The sequence below is a fragment of the Babylonia areolata genome, chromosome 9 (genome assembly GCF_041734735.1).
Source record: "Babylonia areolata isolate BAREFJ2019XMU chromosome 9, ASM4173473v1, whole genome shotgun sequence".
NCBI lineage: Eukaryota > Metazoa > Mollusca > Gastropoda > Neogastropoda > Buccinidae > Babylonia > Babylonia areolata.
In genome coordinates this window covers 35337848-35360821 of record NC_134884.1, presented here as the reverse complement: position 1 = coordinate 35360821, position 22974 = coordinate 35337848, and the positions used below count along the sequence as shown (strand labels likewise).

Below are 22974 nucleotides of genomic sequence, written 5' to 3'. Positions count from 1 at the left end.
GTGTGTGTGTGTGTGTGTGTGTGTGTGTGTGTGTGTGTGTGTGCATGTTAATATGTGTGTGTGTGTGTGTGTGTGTGTGTGTGTGTGTGTGTGTGTGTGTTTGTGTGTGCGTGTGTGTGTGTGCATGTTAATATGTGTGTGTGTGTGTGTGTGTGAGTGTGTGTGTGTGTGTGTACATGTGGGCAACTGGTCTGAATGGGCAGGAAATAAAGATGAGCACCTGAAGTCAGTACTCAGTCAGCTCTCCCCAGATGCTAGGTAGGCAGCCAGCTGTGCAAATGACCATGTCAGTAAAGCACTATGAGGTTGGACTGTGATTGAAGACAGGCACTGTATTCTTGTTTGGCAGAATGGAGCAACCTATCATGGGGGAAGATAGAAGGGCTGTAGACTATAAAACTTCATGACTTCAGTGTTTGAAGTGTGTTGAATAAACATGAGCCACTCCAGGGTGTACAGCTGTGCTAAAGCAAATAATTGCAGTTGTATACTTTTATGATGGCACACTCGTTTAGTTGGACCTCAATTGCTGCTGGCTGCTTGTACATAAGAGTTGTTTGGGTATGTAGGTCATGGTTTATAGCTGTGTCATGTATTGGAAATACCCAGCAAAGACATAAAGAGTTGCCATGGAAAAAGTGTGTGCACATAACGCATTTGCACACTCTTTGTTTCACACATGTGCATGACATCAAAGACCCTAATGTAGGATATACAGGGTCATTTATATGGGGGAGTGCATGAGTGTGTCTATGCACCATGTAAATATATGTTAAGTCTCCAGCTATTTCAACCATCTCAAATTAAGGAGTGAAAAAATCATTATCAGTTTGCAAACTTGCGCTCCACAATCATCATCACCATCACAGTCATCATCACCATCATCACTGTCATATCATCATAACCATTATTATTATGATAATTATTATATTGCAGTTATTATTATGGTCAGTTGCGACTATGGCCATCAGAACAGCAGATCAGGAAAAGTTCTGCTGTCCCGATAATCTGGGCTACAATCTGATAGCAATTGAGAGTGTCTTGCACAAGTTACATCCCCGCTCTCTTGTCCAAGAGAGCTGTAAGACAGTCAGCATTGTGATGTTCTCCAAAGCCAACTAGTACCCAAGACTATAGCATTAAGAGTCAGTCGAATCTTGCATCCCAGTTTGAGAGTCATGGTCCTTGACAAAAGAGCTATAGATAAATTCCCATTGCCATTAGCATAACTGTGATAATGAATATTTGTTTCAGACCTTCAGAAAAGAGCTGTAAATGAATTCCCATTGCCATTAGTATAACGGTGACAATGAATGTATGTGTTTCAGATGCACCAGACACGGCAGCACAGCCCTACACCAACACATCTTCCTCCAGCGTGTCCTCCCCTTCTTCAGCCAACTCCCCGCCAGGGTCAGCAGCCGGTGGAGTCCTCAGCCAGTTCTGCTCCATCTGTGGGGACCGTGCCACGGGCAAACACTATGGGGCATCCAGCTGCGATGGCTGCAAGGGCTTCTTCCGACGCAGCGTGCGCAAAAACCACACCTACACATGTCGCTTCAACCGTAACTGTGTCGTGGACAAGGACAAACGCAACCAGTGCCGCTACTGCCGGCTGCGTAAATGTTTTCGGGCCGGGATGAAGAAGGAAGGTGGGTTGGTTTTGTCTGGTGGACTTCCACTTTGGTAATGGTGTGATAAAGCATTAAGGTCCTGCAGCCTTTTATGTCCATCAAGGCAGTGAATTCATGTTCACCGTATTTATGGCTCATCGTCAGATGGTGAGACCATCCTCTCCACTCACACACACACACACACACCCTACCCCCCACCCCCCACCCTCCCACACCCCACGCATATACACACATACAGAAAATAATTTTATCTTGATTGTACAGAAAATGATTTTATCTTGATTGAACTTGCACTTTTGACAATAGAATCAAAACTCCATGGAAGATTGTTTCGTTTTCTTTTTTGTGACTATGTGTTTTGCAGTGATGAATACTCCATAGTCTTGATTTTTTTCCCCCTTTATTTTCTTGTCTATAATGTTGACTTAAGTATTTGTAAGACCATTGATGGTCCTTGTGGAGGTGTCGACATACAGATTGCAACACAGGTGTGTGATAACTGTTAACAGGTAGTGTATCATAGTTGCTTCTAACTGTTGATAAGTCAGATTAAACTGTCGTTTTAATATGTGTTGTATTATTTCACTATGAAACAAATATACCCAGATGATAGATTAAACTCTTACTATGTGAGTTTTTTTTTCTTTTATGGAACATCAGTAGTATGTCGTTCAGTCACATTGTACTTGTTTTATTGTGTGCTGTCTAATTTGTAATGTAACAACAATGCTCTAGTTTTAAAGTCAGGTTAAACTGTCGTTTCACTGTGTCTAGCATAATTCTGTTGTGAAACATTGATATTCAGATGTTGAGTCAGATAAATGATAATAAATAATGAATTGTTTATATATTGTGAATGATTTTGATTTTTGCAAATCAGTGCTCTGTGCACTTTCCATTAACACAGTCCACACATAAGCACCACATACACTTATAAACGGCCTTCGGCACACTCACACTTAGAGTTGACTTCATCAAGATTTTGCGCCTTATAAATATTGTTATTATTATTAGTAGTATTTTTTATGTATTTATGTATTATATTTTATTTTTTAATTTATTTATATATTAATTTATTTTTTATTTTTGTTATTTTATTTTATTTATCTGTGAAAGAAGTTGCATGTTTGTTGCATATCTGTCAGGTGTGTGTGTGTGTGTGTGTGTGTGTGTGTGTGTGTGTGTGTGTGTGTGTGTGTGTGTGTGTGTGAATGTGTGTCGGCATGTTTTACATTTATTTGCTTATTATTATTATTATTATCGTTGTTGTTGTTGTTGTTGTTGTTGTTAGTATTATTAGTAATATCATCATCATCATTATTATTATTATCATCATCATTATTATTTTCCTTTTCTTGTTTTCTTTTTTTTTCTTTTTTCTCAAGGCCTGACTAAGCGTGTTAGGTTACGCTGCTGGGCAGGCATCTGCTTGGCAGATGTGGTGCAGCGTATATGGATTTGGCTGAACGCAGTGATGCCTCCTTGGGCTACTGATACTGATACCGATACTGAAAGAAAGCTTGACAAAATTGATATGTCTTGAGACTGGTTTTAAATTCACTCTGAGTTGGAGTGTTAGACAGACTGGATGGCAGCATGTTTGGAATTTTTGTTGCAGTGTGAAACAAAACAACAGCAACAACAACAAAAAACAACAACAACATATTTTTAAAATGTTTTCATTTTACTACTGTAGTATCATGTACACTTTTTACTTTACTTTTTTAAAGCTCATTTTTCGTGTCCGACTATGATCATCAGAACAGTAGAGGAGGCGTCTGCTGTCCTGACTACCTTGGCTAGAATTTGATTATAGTGAAGAGTGTCTTGCCCAAGTTTATCCCCACTCTCTCGACCAAGAGGGTTTTAGGACAGTTGGCGTTGGGATGGCTCCCAAAGCCCGACTAGCCCCCAAGGCTGCAGCACTAAGAGCCAGTGCAGTTTTGCCTCCAAGTTTGAGAGTTGTAGTCCTTTTGTTGGTATTATTGTAAATAATATATACATACATACATATATATATATATATATATATAATGAGGATTGCATTGTACAAGTGTTGTTATTTGTGCAGCCGTGCAGAATGAGAGGGACAGGATCAGTGTGAGGAAGACAACAACCTTTGAACAGGATGCAGTTCAGAACGCCGGTCTGTCTGTCACCACTTTGCTCAACGCCGAAGTCCTGGCAAGAAGGGTAAGAATATCTTGACATGAGAAAAATGGGTTAGTTAAAATAGAATGGGTACATTAAATAGAATAGGTGCTTTGAAATAGAACGGGTACATTAGATTAAAATCTACATTGTTCATATGTGTGTGTGCATGTTCAACCATGCACACTCGTACATACATAGATACACATTGTTAGGTTCAGAGTTGTCTAACATCTCTTGTGTTGAAAGGTTAAAATTGAAGAAAGAACATACACGCACCTACACAGACAGATACATATGCATGCGTGTGCATGCGTGCACTTGTGTGGCAGACACACACAAACATGTGCGTGCATATCATGATATGTATATTCACACACATTATCACACACAGACACACACACATACACATAAGCTTCAGCTACCAAGTAGTAGTACAGTAGTAGTACTAGTAGTAGTAGTAGTAGTAGTAGTAGTAATAACAATGGATACTTATATAAGTCTATCCAGAAAACAAGCTCCAGGTGCTTTACAAAACACATAATAAAGCATAACCTACAACCTAGAAGTAGTCAGGCAGTTCAGGTTAAGCAATGGAATTGATGTCAGGGAATTCAGGTTAACAATAGAGTTGTAATCATGGTTCAGGTTCAGCAATGGAGCAGTAGTCGAGTTCAGGTTAAGCAGTAGAGCAGTAGTCATGGTTCAGGTTAAGCAGTAGAGTAGTAGTCATGGTTCAGGTTAAGCAGTAGAGTAGTAGTCATGGTTCAGGTTAAGCAGTAGAGCAGTAGTCATGGTTCAGGTTAAGCAGTAGAGCAGTAGTCATGGTTCAGGTTAAGCAGTAGAGTAGGAGTCATGGTTCAGTTAAGTTTGAGCAATGGAGTAGTGGTCAGTAGGTTGAGGTTTAGCAATAGAGTAGTGCTCAAGGTTAAAGAACTGACTGACTACTAACGCTTGTGTGAGAGAGATTGAGTGAAACTGCAGAGTTCACGTGGGGAAAAAAAGTGGCCAACAAAATATGTATTGACTTATTATATATACCTGTAATCTTGTTTGTATTATTAACAGCATGCTGGGACTTGTTTTCAAATTTGATTTTACATTATTGTAATACTGTAAATGCCACCAACTGACAAAAGTGCATAATAAACGTGTACATTGCAAATTGACAGAAATGCATTATCCTTGTTTCAATGTATGTATGTTGCAAACTGAAGAAAGTGCATTATTATTGTATCCATGTATATACGTTGTTAATATTGTATCAATGTATGAATGTTGTAAACTAACAAAAGTGCATTATTACTGTATCAATGTATATTGCAAAGTGATGGAAGTGCATCATTCGTGTGTTTGTTGCATATTGACAAGTGCATTGGTAGTTTATCAGTTTATGTAATTTTGCTAGCTGACAAACGGATGATATATGTTGCCAGCTGAAAAAAAAAAAGCATTATTAGTAACCAAAGAGTATCATTACTGTATATGTTGTAAACTGACATAAATATTCACAGAAAGTATGATTGTTGTATGCTGCAAACTGACCAAAGGGCATCATTTAGAGCACGATTGTTGCATGTTGCAAACTGATGGAAGAGCATCATTTATAGCATGTTTGTTGCATGTTGCGAACTGATGGAAGAGCATCATTTAGAGCATGATTGTTGTATGTTGCAATCTCACCAAAGAGCATCATTTAGAGCTTGATTGTTGCATGTTGCAAACTCACCAAAGAGCATCATTTACAGCATGATTGTTGTATGTTGCAAACTCACCAAAGAGCACCATTTAGGGCATGATTGTTGTATGTTGCAAAACTCACCAAAGAGCATCATTTAGAGCATGATTGTTGTGTGTTGCAAACTCACCAAAGAGCATCATTTAGAGCATGATTGTTGTATTTGCAAACTCACCAAAGAGCATCATTTACAGCATGATTGTTGTATGTTGCAAACTCACCAAAGAGCATCATTTAGGGCATGATTGTTGTATTTGCAAACTCACCAGAGAGCATCATTTAGAGCATGATTGTTGCATGTTGCAAATTCATGAGAGAGCATCATTTAGAGCATGATTGTTGTATGTTGCAAACTCACCAAAGGGCATCATTTAGAGCATGATTGTTGCATGTTGCGAACTGATGGAAAAGCATCATTTATAGCATGATTGTTGCATGTTGCGAACTGATGGAAAAGCATCATTTATAGCATGATTGTTGCATGTTGCAAACTGATGGAAGAGCATCATTTAGATCATGATTGTTGTATGTTGCAAACTCACCAAAGGACATCATTTAGAGCATGATTGATGCATGTTGCGAACTGGTGGAAGAGCATCATTTATAGCATGATTGTTGCATGTTGCAAATTCATGAGAGGGCATCATTTAGAGCATCATTGTTGTCTTTCAGAGCATCATTGTTGCATGTTGCAAATTCACCAGAAGATCATTTAGAACATCATTGTTGCATGTTGCAAACTCACACCAGAGAACATCATTAGAGCATCATTGCTGTCTTTTAGAGCATGATTGTTGCATGCATATATGTTGCAAACTCACCAAAGAGCATCATTTAGAGCATGATTGTTGTATGTTGCAAACTCACCAGTGAGCATTATTTACAGCATGATTGTTGTATGTTGCAAACTTACCAAAGAGCAACATTTAGAGCATGATTGTTGTATGTTGCAAACTCACCAAAGAGCACCATTTTGGGCATGATTGTTGTATGTTGCAAACTCACCAAAGAGCACCTTTTAGGGCATGATTGTTGTATTTGCAAACTCACCAAAGTGCATCATTTAGAGCATGATTGTTGCCTGTTGCAAAACTCACCAAAGAGCATCATTTAGAGCATGATTGTTGTATGTTGCAAACTCACAAATGAGCATCATTTAGAGCATGATTGTTGTATGTTGCAAACTCACCAAAAGCATCATTTACAGCATGATTGTTGTATGTTGCAAACTCACCAAAGAGCATCATTTAGAGCATGATTGTTGTTTGTTGCAAACTCACCAAAGAGCATCATTTAGAGCATGATTGTTGTATGTTGCAAACTCACCAAAGAGCATCATTTAGAGCATGATTGTTGTTTGTTGCAAACTCACCAAAGAGCACCATTTAGAGCATGATTGTTGTATGTTGCAAACTCATCAAAGAGCACCATTTATGGCATGATTGTTGTATGTTGCAAACTCACCAAAGAGCACCATTTAGGGCATGATTGTTGTATTTTGCACTCATCAAAGAGCACCATTTATGGCATGATTGTTGTGTGTTGCAAACTCACCAAAGAGCACCATTTAGGGCATGATTGTTGTATGTTGCAAACTCATCAAAGAGCACCATTTATGGCGTGATTGTTGTATGTTGCATAATCACCAAAGAGCATCATTTACAGCATGATTGTTTGTTGCAAACTCATCAAAGAGCATCATTTAGAGCATGATTGTTGTATGTTGCAAAACTCACTAAAGAGCATCATTTAGAGCATGATTGTTGCATGTTGCAAACTCACCAAAGAGCATCATTTACAGCATGATTGTTGTATGTTGCAAACTCACCAAAGAGCATCATTAAGAGCATGATTGTTGTGTGTTGCAAACTCACCAAAGAGCACCATTTATGGCATGATTGTTGTATGTTGCAAAACTCACCAAAGAGCATCATTTATGGCATGATTGTTGTGTGTTGCAAACTCACCAAAGAGCACCATTTAGGGCATGATTGTTGTATGTTGCAAACTCATCAAAGAGCACCATTTATGGCGTGATTGTTGTATGTTGCATAATCACCAAAGAGCATCATTTACAGCATGATTGTTTGTTGCAAACTCATCAAAGAGCATCATTTAGAGCATGATTGTTGTATGTTGCACAACTCACCAAAGAGCATCATTTAGAGCATGATTTGCAAAACTCACTAAAGAGCATCATTTAGAGCATGATTGTTGTATGTTGCAAACTCACCAAAGAGCATCATTTACAGCATGATTGTCGCATGTTGCAAACTCACCAAAGAGCATCATTTAGAGCATGATAGTTGTATGTTGCAAACTCACCAAAGAGCATCATTTAGAGCATGATTGTTGTATGTTGCAAAACTCACTAAAGAGCATCATTTAGAGCATGATTGTTGTATGTTGCAAAACTCACTAAAGAGCATCATTTAGAGCATGATTGTTGTATGTTGCAAACTCACCAAAGAGCATCATTTACAGCATGATTGTCGCATGTTGCAAACTCACCAAAGAGCATCATTTAGAGCATGATTGTTGTATGTTGCAAACTCACCAAAGAGCATCATTTAGAGCATGATTGTTGCCTGTTGCAAACTCACCAAAGAGCATCATTTAGAACATGATTGTTGCCTGTTGCAAACTCACCAAAGAGCATCATTTAGAGCATGATTGTTGCATGTTGCAAACTCACCAAAGAGCATCATTTAGAGCATGATTGTTGCATGTTGCAAACTCACCAAAGAGCATCATTTACAGCATGATTGTTGTATGTTGCAAACTCACCAAAGAGCATCATTAAGAGCATGATTGTTGTGTGTTGCAAACTCACCAAAGAGCATCATTTAGAGCATGATTGTTGTATGTTGCAAACTCACCAAAGAGCACCATTTAGAGCATGATTGTTGTATGTTGCAAACTCACCAAAGAGCACCATTTAGGGCATGATTGTTGTATGTTGCAAACTCACCAAAGAGCACCATTTAGGGCATGATTGTTGTATGTTGCAAACTCACCAAAGAGCATCATTTACAGCATGATTGTTGCCTGTTGCAAAACTCACCAAAGAGCATCATTACTGTAAATGTTGCCAACTGACAGATATTTTTGCAGTCTGCCCCACCATTAGACATGCAGAACATCGGTGCAAAGAGGATTGCCTCGCCTGACGATGTGTGCGAATCCATGAAGGACCAGCTGTTGATACTGGTGGAGTGGGCCAAGTATATCCCCTGCTTCTGTGAACTGAGCTTGGATGACCAGGTGTGTGTGGGGGATGGGGCGTGGGGAGAGGGTGGTGGGTGGTGAGGGAGCGTGTGTGATTGTCTAATCAATTTTATGTGTTTGTTTTTACACTAAAAGTGATGTTAAATCAGGGAAAAAAAAATTGTGTGTGTGCGTGGGGTGGGGGTGGGGTTGGGGAGAGGGCGTGGGTATGTTTGTTTGATAAATTTATTATGTCTTTTTACTAAAAGTGATATTGGATGACAAAGAAAAAAATAGTATGAATGGGTGTTGGGATTGATGAATGCATTAATGATGGAGGTGATGGGTATGGGTAGGGTGTGTATGCATGTGTGTATGTGTGCATGAAAGTGTTTGCATGCTTGCCTGTATGTAGGTGTGTTTTGTGTGCATGCACATGTGTCAGTGTGTGGGGGTTTGGGGCAGATAGTTATTTTTTGTCACAAGCTTAGGCAGTTCTCCACAAGGAATTTCTTGATAAATAGGAAACTCCCATTTTCTCCATGTTTGTGTAGATAAATGTACTGTTTGTTTCAGTTTCTCAAGGAGGCGTCGGACAAATCCATATATGCTACACCACATCTGCTGGGCAGATGTGCACATATATATTACCAGTTAACTCTTTCCGGACAAAGGAATGCTCACGCATTCCTTCACAAAACGTATTCGGTTTCGGACGAAGGAATGGAATAGCATTCTCCGAAAGTAAAATTCCATCATGCGCTGTACATGTGATTTTGTGATTAGCCAAGCAGAGTGCGCTATTCTGGGTCACTCCACAATCGAACAGTATGATTGGTCAGTCTGGGATGTGTGGCCTGTCTCACACACACGCTGACAAAGTCACTGACCGGTCGTCTGCTCGCGTGCCAGCCTGTTAGCAAAGAGGCCTCTTCTCAGAATGTTGTGAAGCGAACAAGGCAGTGATGGCAATGTTTTAGGGTTGCCGAAGCACTTGAAATGCTACAAACTGAAGGGTCGGACATTGAAGAGGTGGATGATGACGAAGAAGAAAGCGAATTTAATGCAGAAAGCGAGCATGGGTATGGTGATTCGGAGTGAAAAATTGGCAGTATTTTCTACATATGGCAAAACTGTAAAAATAAGATGAGAAATTTGATTTTTTTTATATGTAATAGCTCAACACGTAATAAACCAGTTCTGAAAGTTTCATTTTCTTACACAGTATTTTGTATTTTTTGTAATTTTTTTTCCAAACCCTTACAAATGGGCCGTCTGTGGGGAAAAGCAAGGGAGAAAACTTGTCGTCCCGAGTGAGTTAAAGTGGGTTTTTCAGTAGTTTTTCCTGGGATAGCTCCCCTGTTGCTGTGGATTCTTAAGGTGCACAGAGTTCACGATGAAGCAGGTCCTTGGTCTGAAAGAATAGCACCCAGACCACCATTCATTCCACCATTGGTGAAGGAAATAAATGACTGTCTTGTGTGTAGCTTAGACTGGGGACCTTTGGCCTTGGTGTTTGTTTGGCACATGCTGGATACGTGCTAGGTCATTGTTGGTTTGTGAGTGGTGTGTGGACTTATCTTTCCATTGTGGTTATACATGCAAGTTTAAGTTTGCTGTTATAAAGTCTGTTTGTTTTGCATTGCCAAATCTTCATGGTGAATGCACATTACAGGTATTTCTGAGAGAGAGGGAGAGAGAGGAGGGAGAGAGAGAGTAGGGAGGGAGAGAGAGAAAAAGACGGAAAGAGAGAGAGAGTGTGTGTGTGTGTGTATTCTGTGCACTGTGAATGTGTAAAAGTTTACAAGATTTTATTTTAAAAGTATCAAATGCACTTGTGTTTATGCTTGTATCTGTGCATAGTCTGTGTGTGTTGAAGAGAGGGAGATAATAAATGTGCACACAAGTTTGCATTTCATTGTGCATGTTTATAACTGAGCGCATACGCTTGATGTTTCTCTTTGTAATGAAATTGTTTCCAAGATCTATAATAAAGGAACATATGAACTGGTCTTTATAAAGACAAAATAACTTGATCAAAAAACAACAAAGGAACCCAAGACCAACAAATGAAAATCACACTTGCTGATCAGGTTCAAGCAGTCCCCACATAATTAAGGCACTCCAATCCATCGCTGTGCTGAAAGGATCCCCATCTGTTTCAGACATGTGTGTATGTGTGTGCATGTGTCTTTCTGTATGTCTTGCGTTTGTTGCTGTTGTTGTTTCTCCTTCTCCAAGCAAAGACGAACATGAGCTTCACACTCAGGGTGAGTCCATAGATGACTGATTAATCCAACCTGAGCTCTGAAGTCAGGTGTCGTGTCACAGTGTGCTTTGTGTCTGACTGATGTATTATTGTAAAGCACTTTTAGGGAGGTGTGAAAGTGCTATATAAATGTACTATTATTATCATTATGAACTAAAACAAAATGTTGTGTCCCTTCCCCCCTCTCCAGGTGGCATTGCTGCGTGGACATGCAGGTGAAAACTTGCTGTTGGGTGTTGCCAAACGTTCCTTATCGCTCGACGATATTCTGCTGCTGGGAAATGATGCAATTATCACACGCACAGCGCCTGATGAAAACATCGGTCGGATCGCCTCACGCATTTTGGACGAGCTCGTGCAGCCGTTTCGTGACATCAACATTGATGAGACCGAGTTCGCTTGTATGAAAGCCATTGTCTTCTTTGATCCAGGTATAAAAATGGACACCTTTTTCTGTGATGATGTATTATCATGCGTGGTTGTGCTTAATTGATTGTTAAATGTTTAATTTGGACAGGAAAGAAACTTCTGTCATGGGCACCTAAAAAAGGCACAGGAATGCCACTCTGAAGTGTTGTTTTTGAGAATTCAACTGAGATAGACCAGGGAGGATGCCAGTTTGAAGTGGTGTTTGTAAAAACTCTAATGAAAATAAGACCAGGGATAATGCTACATTGAAGTGTTGTTTGTGAGAATTCTACTGTAGACTAAGGAGAATGCCTCTTTGAAGTGTTGTTTATGAGAGTTCTGCATAAAAAGACAAGGGAGATTGCCTCTTTCAAGTGTTATTTGTGAGAATTCTGGGTAAAAAGTCCAGGGAGAATACCTCTTTGAAGTGTTGTTTGTTAGAATTCTACTAAGTTGTTTGTGAGAATTCTTGTTTGTTAGAATTCTACTTAGTTGTTTGTGAGAATTCTACTAAGACAGACCAAGGAGAATGTGCATTTGAAGTGCTGTGTGTGAGAATTCTACTCAAGTACTTTCCTACATGGCAAAGATAGTTCAAAACGCCAGTACTTTCAAGGGAAGTCATTCATGCTCAGGTCATATTTTGTGTGCAGAGTTCCCTCCCTTGTAGTTCTGTTTGTATTGTTTGCATTCATTCTGTATGGATGAAGGGGTCTTACTTGAAATGATACAGTTCTTTGATGGTAGGTCAACACTGAGAATTCTAAAGACTGATCATTTTAACTTTAAGTTAAGTAAATGAATATAGTTAGACATAGTCATCCTTATATTTCCATCACAGATATATTGTTTGCAACTGCTGTTTGCCTGCTTGACATGTTAAATCAACTTTTTTTTCAGTTATCTGTTATGATATGTTGGTAAAAAGGACAGTTTATCAGTTTTGACCAACCGCCAAAAATATGAATTCTACATATCCTGCCCTTTATGTTACAGATGTCGAAGGCTGGAGTAGTCTACTATTATCACCTCCCAAGCCCCGTGAGTTGCCAACGGTTCTTTCGGATGAGATAATAACTGAGGTCCTGTGTGCACTTTGTGCACAAAAAGAACCCATGGCAGCAAAAGGGTTGTCCCTGGCAAACTTTTGCAGGCCATTCACCTTTGATAGTAAAACGAATTTACGTGCAGTAAGGAAAAAAAAAAAAAAAAAAAACAAGGGAGAGGAGAAAGGGTGGCTTACCATTGTGACAATGTGTTCTCACTGGGAAGAGCTGCCCGGTTTTCATGCACAAATGTGTTGTGATAACACAGTACAGTTCTGCACAATACAAGGCTTGAGTGTTGTGACATCATCCACCCCAGTCTGTTACTGTTGCCAAAGGCTTCAGTGATGTGACATCATCCACGCCTTTCTGTTACTGTCACAAAACATTTGAGTAATGTGACGTCATCCACCTCTTTCTGTTACTGTCATCAAAGGCTTGAGTGATGTGACATCATCCACCCCATTCTGTTACTGTCACAAAACATTTGAGTAATGTGACATCATCCACCCCTTTCTGTTACTGTTGCCAAAGGTTTGAATCATGTTGCATGCCTTGCAGATGCCAAAAGCTTGAGTGACATTACATCTGTTACAGATGCCAAAGGCTTCAGTGATGTGACATCCTCCACCCATTTCTGTTACAGTTGTGAAAGGCTTGAGTCATGTTACATCTGTTACAGATGGCCAAAGGCTTGAGTCATGTTACATGCCTTACAGTTGTCAAAGGCTTGAGCGATGTTGCATCCGTTACTTTTGCCAGAGGCTTTAGTGACGTTGCAGCTGTTACAGTTGCTTGATGCTTGATTGACATTGTATCTGTTATAGTAGCCAAGGGCTTGAGTGACGTTGCATCTGTTACAGTTGCTAGAGGCTTGACCGACATTGCATCTGTTACAGTTACCAAAGGGTTGAGTGATGTGACATCATCCATTCATTTCTTTTACAGATGCCAAAGGCTTGAGTCATGTTGCATGCCTTACAGTTGCTAAAGGCTTGTGTGATGTTACTTCTGTTACAGTTGCCAAGGGCTTGAGTGACGTTGCATCTGTTACAGCTGCCAAAGGCTTGAGTGACGTTGCATCTGTTACAGCTGCCAAAGGCTTGAGTGACGTTGCATCTGTTACAGCTGCCAAAGGCTTGAGTGACGTTGCATCTGTTACTGCTGCCAAAGGCTTAAGTGATGTTGCATCTGTTACAGCTGCCAAAGGCTTGAGTGACATTGCATCTGTTACAGTTGCCAAAGGCTTGAGCGATGTGACATCATCCACCCATTTCTTTTACAGATGCCAAAGGCTTGAGCAATGTTGCATCCATTACAGTTGCTAAAGGCTTGAGTAACATTGCATCTGTTACAGCTGCCAAAGGCTTAAGTGATGTTGCATATGTTACAGCTGCCAAAGGCTTGAGTGACATTGCATCTGTTACAGTAGCCAAAGGCTTGAGTGATGTTACATCATCCACTCATTTCTTTTACAGATGCCAAAGGCTTGAGTCATGTTGCATGTCTTACAGTTGCCAAAGGTTTGAGTGACGTTACATATGTTACAGTTGCCAAAGGCTTGAGTGACATTGCATCTGTTACAGCTGCCAAAGGCTTAAGTGATGTTACATATGTTACAGCTGCCAAAGGCTTAAGTGATGTTGCATATGTTACAGTTGCCAAAGGCTTGAGTGATGTTGCATCTGTTACAGCTGCCAAAGGCTTAAGTGATGTTACATATGTTACAGCTGCCAAAGGTTTAAGTGATGTTACATATGTTACAGCTGCCAAAGGCTTGAGTGATGTTGCATATGTTACAGTTGCCAAAGGCTTGAGTGATGTTGCATGCCTTACAGTTGCTAAAGGCTTGAGTGACATTGCATCTGTTACAGCTGCCAAAGGCTTAAGTGATGTTACATCATCCACTCATTTCTTTTACAGATGCCAAAGGCTTGAGTCATGTTGCATGTCTTACAGTTGCCAAAGGTTTGAGTGACGTTACATATGTTACAGTTGCCAAAGGCTTGAGTGACATTGCATCTGTTACAGCTGCCAAAGGCTTAAGTGATGTTGCATATGTTACAGTTGCCAAAGGCTTGAGTGATGTTGCATCTGTTACAGCTGCCAAAGGCTTAAGTGATGTTACATATGTTACAGTTGCCAAAGGTTTAAGTGATGTTACATATGTTACAGCTGCCAAAGGCTTGAGTGATGTTGCATATGTTACAGTTGCCAAAGGCTTGAGTGATGTTGCATGCCTTACAGTTGCTAAAGGCTTGAGTGACATTGCATCTGTTACAGCTGCCAAAGGCTTAAGTGATGTTACATATGTTACAGTTGCCAAAGGCTTGGTCAACGTTAGCAGCGTGAAGGCCTTCCGACAGCAGATCCAGATCAACCTTGAAGACTACATCAACGATCGGCAGTACGAGATTCGGGGACGCTTTGGCGACATCCTACTCATGCTTCCGTCCTTGCAGTCCATTGCCTGGCAGATGATCGAACAGCTGCAGTTTGCCAAGCTGTTCGGTATGGCCAGGATAGACAGCCTGCTGCAGGAAATGCTGCTGGGAGGTAAGCGGTAGTGGTTGGAGGGTTACGCTCTCTTGTTCGTTGGACAAGTGGAACTGAAATTTTTTTTTGTTTCTTTTTTTTTAATTGGTTGTCATGTTGTGTCTGTATGTTGTAGGTAAGGAAAAGGGCAAGTTTTATTGCTTCATGTATAGTTTGTTCTTGTATTTTGTCTTATCTGCTGGACAAGCGAAAGGGTAAGGGACATTTTTTGGTGCTCTTATTGTCTTTTTTTAAGTTGGTTGTCAAATTTTGTCTGTATCTTTTGGACAAATATATATAGGAAATAGGTTTCTTATGTTGTTTTTTGTTGTAAATCATGTTCTCACATTGAGTCTTTATTTGATAGAGAAGTGAAATTCTGAAAATGTAACTTACTTATCTTGACTTAGTTCTCCCCTTCCTCACTACTTTTTTTGTCTGAAAGGAAGGGCAGAAAATGTTTTGAGAATTATATGCCTTTAGTGGAGAAAAATTGTAAAGAACGAGTTATTAGGAAAATTTCCTTGTCTTTTATGAAGAATTCTTTGTCTTTAGTAGAGAGGAAATTCTGAAAACCAAAAAAAAAAAACCCGAAAAACTCCAGGGACTCTTATTTTCTTGTAAACCATATACATGAAACTTTTTAGTAATAAGAAAAAAAGTTGACTTGCTTTGCTTTTTAACTCACTCAGTACGGCCAGTCCTCTCTTCTCCTCTACACAGACCCCTCGGATGTCCAGTGGGTGTCTGAATGACCCAACCTTTAGCTTCTGTCGTAAGATTTGTGGTATTCTTTGTCAACATTCACCTCTTCAGCATAAGAGCCTTCCGCTTGCAATATTTTGATGATGGTAACTGGGGTGAAACGCTGTTAACATTGTCTCTTTCGCCGTTCGTATGGAGAGAGTTAATGTTTAAGAATTATTTGCCTTTAGTAGAGAAAAATGTTAAAGAACAAGCTATCAGGACAATTTCTTTATTGTCTTCTAAACTGTATGAATAAAACTATTATGTTGTAAAAACAAACACATATTTTAATACTCTTTATTTTGTAGAGAAACTGGCTTTTCTTTCCTTTCTTGTTTCACAAGAGGAAAAATTGACAGTGTTTACTTGGGAACATTGTTGTGTTGTGGTACTAGAGTCAGGTTACTCATTGTTCAGAACACTGCCCCTTAGTGACACTAGGAGATTTTTTGATTTGATATGGATACTTATATATAGTGCCTGTCCTGGGTTGGAGACCAAAGTCTAAGTGCTTTATTTATAAACTCAGGGCCATTTGCACAACAGGCTGCCTTCCTGGGTAGAGCCAACGGACGGTTGCCATTGGGGCACTTATCATTCATTTCCAGTGTCATTCAATCAGATGTCAAGCACGCACACATATACAGTGTGTGTATGACTGTTCTTTTTATTTACACCGCCATGTAGGCAGCCATACTCTGTTTTCAGGGGGGTGCATGCTTGGTTTGTTCTGGTTTCAATAACCCACCGAACACTGACAAAGATAACAGGATCTTTAACATGCGTATTTGATCTTCTGCGTGCATACACACATGAAGGGGGTTCAGGTACTAGCAGATATGCACATATATGGACCTGAGAGATGGGAAAAATCTCTAACCTTTACCCGCCAGGCACCGTTACTGAGATTTGAACCCTGGACACTTGGGTTGAAAGTCCAATGCTTTAACCACTTGGTTATGTTGTGTGTGTGTGTGTGTGAGAGTGAGATCATTCACAGACATTGTGTTCAGAACACTGTTGCTGTTTTGATTGTGCCCCGGAAGCTACGTACTTATGTTAGACCTCACAGACTGATCTGTTCATCATCCCAGCAGATTCCAACGGGGGAGATGTAGCAGTGCAGGATGCGGATGCAGTCCCCTTGTCAGTCAACCCCTCCCTCATGGACACGGGCTTCCCCCCCAACATGGACGAGGAGCTATCGTCAGCCACAAACAGCAGCCTGCAGTTGAACAGCTCCGCCGCCTCCTTCCCTCAGGGCGGCGGCTTGGACCAGAACTTATTGGCCACCCACGGCTCCCTCATGATCGGAGGAGGCCATGCCTCAGCCGCCACACACCCCTCATCTCAGGCCTCGTTGGCCGGTTCGTCGGGTCTGCAGCCGCAGTTCTCCATGACTGGTAGCCTTGACGACCTTGGGGCTTTGTCGCCGCTGTCGCAGTCTCAGTTGATGTCGATGCCCGAGGCGGGGCAGTCGTTTAAGCAGGAAATATTGTAGAGGTGGTGTTAGGGGATGGTGTGGTTGTGGTGTTTGTTAGTGGTTTGTGTGTGTGAGTCTATAAGTGGTTTGTGTGTGTGTGAGTGGTGGTTGTGTGTGTGTGAGTTTATAAGTGGTTTGTGAGTGTGTGAGTGGTGGTTGTGTGTGTGTGTGTTTATAAGTGGTTTGTGTGTGTGTGAGTGGTGGTTGTGTGTGTGTGAGTTTATAAGTGGTTTGTGTGTGGGAGAGTTTATTTAGTGGTTGTGTGCATGTGAGTGGTGGTTGTGTTTGTGTGTGTTTTAGTGGTTGTATGTGAGTGATGATTGTGCGTGTGTTTATTGCGTTTGTGTGTGTGAGAGAGTGAGTTAGTGGTTATGTGCGTGTGAGCAATGGTTGTGGTGTGTTTATTAGTGGTTGTGTGTGTTTATTAGTGCATGTGTGTATGAGTTTATTAGTGGGTATGTGTGTGTGAGTGGTGATTGTGTGGGTTTACTAGTGGTTGTGTGTGAGTGATGGTTGTTGTGTGTTTATAAGTGGTTGTGTGTGTTTATTAGTGCATGTGTGTATGAGTTTATTAGTGGGTGTGTGTGTGTGAGTGGTGATTGTGTGGGTTTACTAGTAGTTGTGTGTGTGTGTGAGTGGTGGTTGTTGTGTGTTTATTAGTGGTTGTGTGTGTTTATTAGTGCATGTGTGTATGAGTTTATCAGTGGGTGTGTGTGTGAGTGGTGATTGTGTGGGTTTACTAGTGGTTGTGTGTGTGTTAGTGATGGTTGCGTGTACATGTTGACAAGTGGTTGTGTGTGTGTGTGAGTGACAGTTATGGTGTGTTTATTAGCAGCTGAGTGTGTGTGTGTGTGTGTGTGTGTGTGTGACATTGTAGACAGCAGCACAGAATAGAAAGAGTTCTCTACAAGTTTATTTTATTTTCGAAACTTAGGGTGCCATGGAAAAGGTGCGTAGCAAATGCTGGACAATTTTATGAAGTTAAATGTGAAGCATGTGGATGAACAGTGTGTGTTAAAAGCCATGTGACCCAACCTGAAAATGTTTTAACATGTTATTTCTAATAAGATGCAGCAATTCATCATAGACGTGTATGTTGTGGATGAATAACATTTTTATTTGCCATTTTATCACTCTGTATGTGAATCATAATACACTTGCATTTTAAGCTAATTGTGAGATTTAAATGACTGGTTTTATTATGTAAAAGGCTGCAAAAGTTTTTTTGCAAGGGGATTTACACGAAGACAGAATTTCTGTCTGAAATGAATAGCTGATGTGAAGTGACAGTTAACCCAGATTCCTGGCTTTGGGTCAGGAGAAATTGGTGCCATGTTTTTGTTTTCTTCTTGTATTGTGAGTCACACGCATCATTTTCCGTCTTTGTTTGGTAACGTGGACAAGTATCATCTTATGTACTCTCATGAGCAATACATCACATATTTGCTTATCTTCATTTTTGATGAAGTTGTCTGGTCTCTGAAAAGCAAAGAAATGAATGTAAAATTAATGTAAAATGAATGAAATTACCTTTTATCTGGAGGTGAAACATTTGATGCAGTTTGGTGGCTCTGCCAGAAAATATCAGACTGCAAAGGAAGCATTACATATAGTGGTGATTGTGGACATCATAACAAACCGAGATATTTCAGTTTCTTAACGTGGAGGAGTGAACACTTATAGATGAAACTGAATTTAGCTCATAATATTATAAAAAAAAAAAAGAACAAAAGAATGAAATTGTGTTTATTGTGATGCTTGGACTTACATTCTCACAGCGTAGGCTATTGTTGCTTCACACTAACTAGACATACTCAGCTGTCTGTATACAGATTATTGATGCCAGTAGTGTATTTCATCTGATCTAATCAGTATCATAACGAATATAGCTTTCTGACTAAAAACACCTGTTTTCTTTTTGTGACTTAATGGGTGTGGTGTTTTGGTGAACATCACTGGTTGTGTAACAATGTTCACCTGAATTTTGTTTGAAAGTAAGGCTGGCAAGGGGCTCTTAAAAAAAAAAAAAAAAAAAGTCTTGTAAGAAGACACTTGCAAGTGTGTGTGCAGACAAGGATTTTCAAAAATTGCTTTGTGTGTGGGCTTTTTATGTCATTCTCATATATATATGTGTGTGTGCGTGTGTGTTGGGAGGGAGGAATTTGTGCAAGTCGTAGAGGAAGGTAGCACATTTAGGATAAAGAAACAAAATGATAGACATGTCTACTGTTACCATCAGTCAGTATCGGTTCTTGAAAACCAGTGGAATGAACTGGAACCAGCCCTGAAAAAAAAAAGGTATGGGTGAAAATTTGATGAGATTATCTTGATTGAATTAACGCTAAAAAATGTATTGGTGAAAAATTGGATGAGATTCCCCCCCCCCATTAATAGTCAGTCAGAACAGAAAATGTAATGCTTTTCATAGGTTGTGGCACTATTCTTTACTAGGGAGTCTTTAATTATTTGCGTACGACACGGCTGTCGGTGAATAGTGAATGAAGGGTGTCGTTATGGAAAGAAAAGGACAGAGTGAAATTGTTTGGGAGTTTTTTTGGTGAAAAGTACCCCGAGTGGATGGTGTTTTTTCTGTCCCAACAGACTAGATTCTACTGTGCAAAATAACATTTTAAAGATGTAAGAGCTACTTATGATTTTTTTTTTTCATTGAAATAACCTGGCCATAACCAGGTAATTGCAGTTTTTTTTGTATATAAGATTGGCATTTTACTTTTACGTTATTTTTTTAACACAATTACATTCCATTTTCTTACACAAAAAGTGATAGGGTTTTTCTAAAGATGTGCATATGGGGACAAGTTGACATAAATATTAAGAAAAAAAAAGAAGTAAGAAAATTAGATAAAGGAAGAAGATGTTTGTGTGTGATTGCAAGGATATGTCAGCTCTTTTCTTTTTGGTTTGTGGAGCCTTAAAAAAGCAGAGGCAGCATCACTCTATCTTTTCATTTGACTGAAAATGGATTAAAAAAAAAAAAGGGTGGAGGGGCCTGGGAGGCGCGCTTACTTTCAGTTCTGTTTTTATCTCTGTGTGCTTATTCACACAAGTGAGAAACATTTTCTATGTGTAAGTAGTAGTATTTGTTGATTTTGTAGTATTGGATTCATGTATTCTTTGTCACAACAGACTTCTCTGTGTGAAATTAAGGCTGCTCTTCCTCGGGACAGCGCAGACCCTTTTGTTGCTGTAGGTTCTTTTACGTGTGCTAATTTAGCAGGTGAAGGTAATGAGAAACCTCTGAAATACATAAAGTTGGAAATTTTGATTCTGAAAAATGAAAAACTTTAGAGAGATAAGTATTTGTGCATTTAGAGACAGTAGAATATGTGCATTTAGTTTTCATGTTAGAAGCTTTTCATCTTTCAGTATGTTCTGTGATATTTCAGTCCTTTGCTTTCCCCCAGTCCCATGGGGTGACAGCTGCGTTTTCCTGTGTGCATGCCTTGTGTAATGTGGATACCCATGTGTCTGTCACATTCAAACATGACTGTGTGCACAAAAACGCACAGCTTCCCATCTGTGATGATGCATAAAGATTGATTGTGTATAAATATTTGCATAATTGTGTGCCTTGATTCATTTTCAATAATTGTTTCATCATGATTAGTACTGTCAATACTGATCTGTTCATGTGTATTGCGTGTCCATTTGCAGTCGATTCTTTTTTAAATCGAAAAAAAAACTCCAGCAGGTGAAAAAATGTATTGGTTCTGAAAACTGAGGAAACTTTACTGACTTGTATTTCGTGGACCAAGACATCTGGATGAGTGTCGTATAAGAAAATTTTTTCAGCTTTGCTTCTTTTTGTAGGTTTTGCGTTGTGTTCACTGTAACATAGGCTTTTTGATGAAAATTGTACATATTGAATTGTATGCAGGTGGGTGGGAACTAGAAAAATTTGTATGCTTAATTTGTGATCCATGGATGTGTTGCACTGTGTGATCTTTGCAGTGCTAAGTTTTTGTTTTGTGTCAAGACAGTTCTTAACTCCATGCAAATTCCATAGACTTGGGAACCTTCTTTATGCCAAGCAGACTTATCACAGGAAAGATTACTTGTGCAGTTCAGCCCTACAGTTCCAGATGTAGTTGGGCCCATCTTGGTGAATAGCAGATGTGGAGCAGGATCATCAAGTTGTGCAGTTGACCCTTTGAGAAGTTTAGGTTTCACCTTGCATCACTTTTGACATTTGAATTGAAATACCTTCACTCTTAACATTTCAAAGTTCTCTCCAGATGGGCAGGGCAACCTTTCAGTTTGTAAAAATCAAAATTAAGTTCACATGTTGCATGGGGGGAAAAATGGGAGTGACCTTTTGACAAATGTCTGTGGGAGGTGCTGTGAACATACAATATTGTGTAGGTTTTTTTATTTTTTTTTTTATTATTAACACACCCAATACAGATCAAGTTCATTCATTCATAAGTCAGGAGAAGGTTCTCTTTTTTGTGTATGATAGTTTCCATGCTCAAAGTGATGGTTTGATAAATGTCTCGGAGCATTTTAGTGGTTATGCAGTGTGTGGTGTAGGCATTTGACCGTTTTTTGTTTTTGTCTGTGGGAGGCGCTGTGAACATACAATATTGTGTAGGATTTTTTTTTTACACACCCAATGTCGATCAAGTTCGTTCTTTCATTCATTAGTCAGGAGAGGGTTCTCTCTTGCAACTTCATTTATTCTGAACTGTCAGTCTTGTCAACAGTTCTGTGAGAATCAGATTTATTTTTTGAACAATAAAATGTGTACGTTGTATTGGAATTCAGAGAAAGAAAGCAATTCCTGCTGTTGGCAACAAGGTTTTAAAGCTGCCACATGATTAATGTAAACCACAGTGCCTTGAACGCTTACCACAGCAGTGATTATAAGACAGTGAACTGTAAGAGGTTATTTCAGAACTTTAATGTATGCACAAATTTCACAAGAACTGTATACTTTAAAAAATGCTTGAAAATGTGTTGACTCCAGTCACTTGTGAAAGTTATGGTCAATTTTCTCGGTCATATCTGATGTGGCATTTACATTTAAAACTTAATCAGGTGAGCATAATCATTAAGTCAGCCCACTAAAGTGTGTGCATCATTGTTTATGTGTTGGTTTTTGGGTCATTATGGATTGGATTTTTTGTTATACTATAGTTTCCATTGCTTTCATGCTCATAAATGGCAGTTACTGAAGAAATTTGCACAAATATATGTTTGTGTGTTGTACATATGTATGAGGTCACTGCCATCGATAAGTCACAGGTACTTTCGTAAGTGACATGAGGGAGAAGAAAGGATGTGAATAGACTGGAGTGGTGGATCATGAGTGAAATTAAAATAAGTGAGACACAGATGCTTATACCATGTCTCGGCTGAACTGGCACAAAATTGCCAGTTCTGTTTCTCCTGATAACCTATGAAATAAAATGCTTGGTTATTTTTTTTGCTTGGTGTTTGTGTGTGTTTATAACAGCTCATGTTCTTAATATTTTGGCATATTTTGTCACTTCCATATTTCATCACATACAGAAAAGACATTACTCATGCAAATAATACAGATCTGCTGTTTCAGTTCAGTTAAAAAAAAACAAACATAAACTGACAACGTGAAATTTCTAAATATGGTTAAATTCTAGTTGCATACATGTTGGCTAAGCCAGTCCTAAAACAGATCAGCTATCTCACTGTTGGGCAGTCTCAACAGGGATGCAATCTTTCATGTTGAAAACACAGAGTCCAGGATTTGTTGCAGT

The 22974-nt window shown here is 39.5% G+C and overlaps 1 protein-coding gene across 7 annotated transcripts in view; it reads left to right on the top strand.

Annotated features, from left to right (window-relative positions):
* Positions 1-22661, top strand: part of LOC143285405 (hepatocyte nuclear factor 4-gamma-like) — an 85558-nt gene extending 62897 nt beyond the window's left edge. For 3 of the 7 annotated variants that reach the window (XM_076592658.1, XM_076592659.1, XM_076592653.1), the window contains 7 exons: positions 1329-1652; positions 3706-3827; positions 8626-8787; positions 11190-11430; positions 12404-12448; positions 14773-15009; positions 16830-22661. In XM_076592658.1, coding sequence (XP_076448773.1) covers positions 1329-1652; positions 3706-3827; positions 8626-8787; positions 11190-11430; positions 12404-12448; positions 14773-15009; positions 16830-17236 — 1538 coding nt within the window. In that variant the 3' untranslated portion in view covers positions 17237-22661. The remainder of the gene's footprint in view (positions 1-1328; positions 1653-3705; positions 3828-8625; positions 8788-11189; positions 11431-12403; positions 12449-14772; positions 15010-16829) is intronic. The other 4 variants (XM_076592654.1, XM_076592655.1, XM_076592656.1 and 1 more) reach the window with 4 other exon arrangements.
* Positions 22662-22974: the final 313 nt, after the last annotated feature.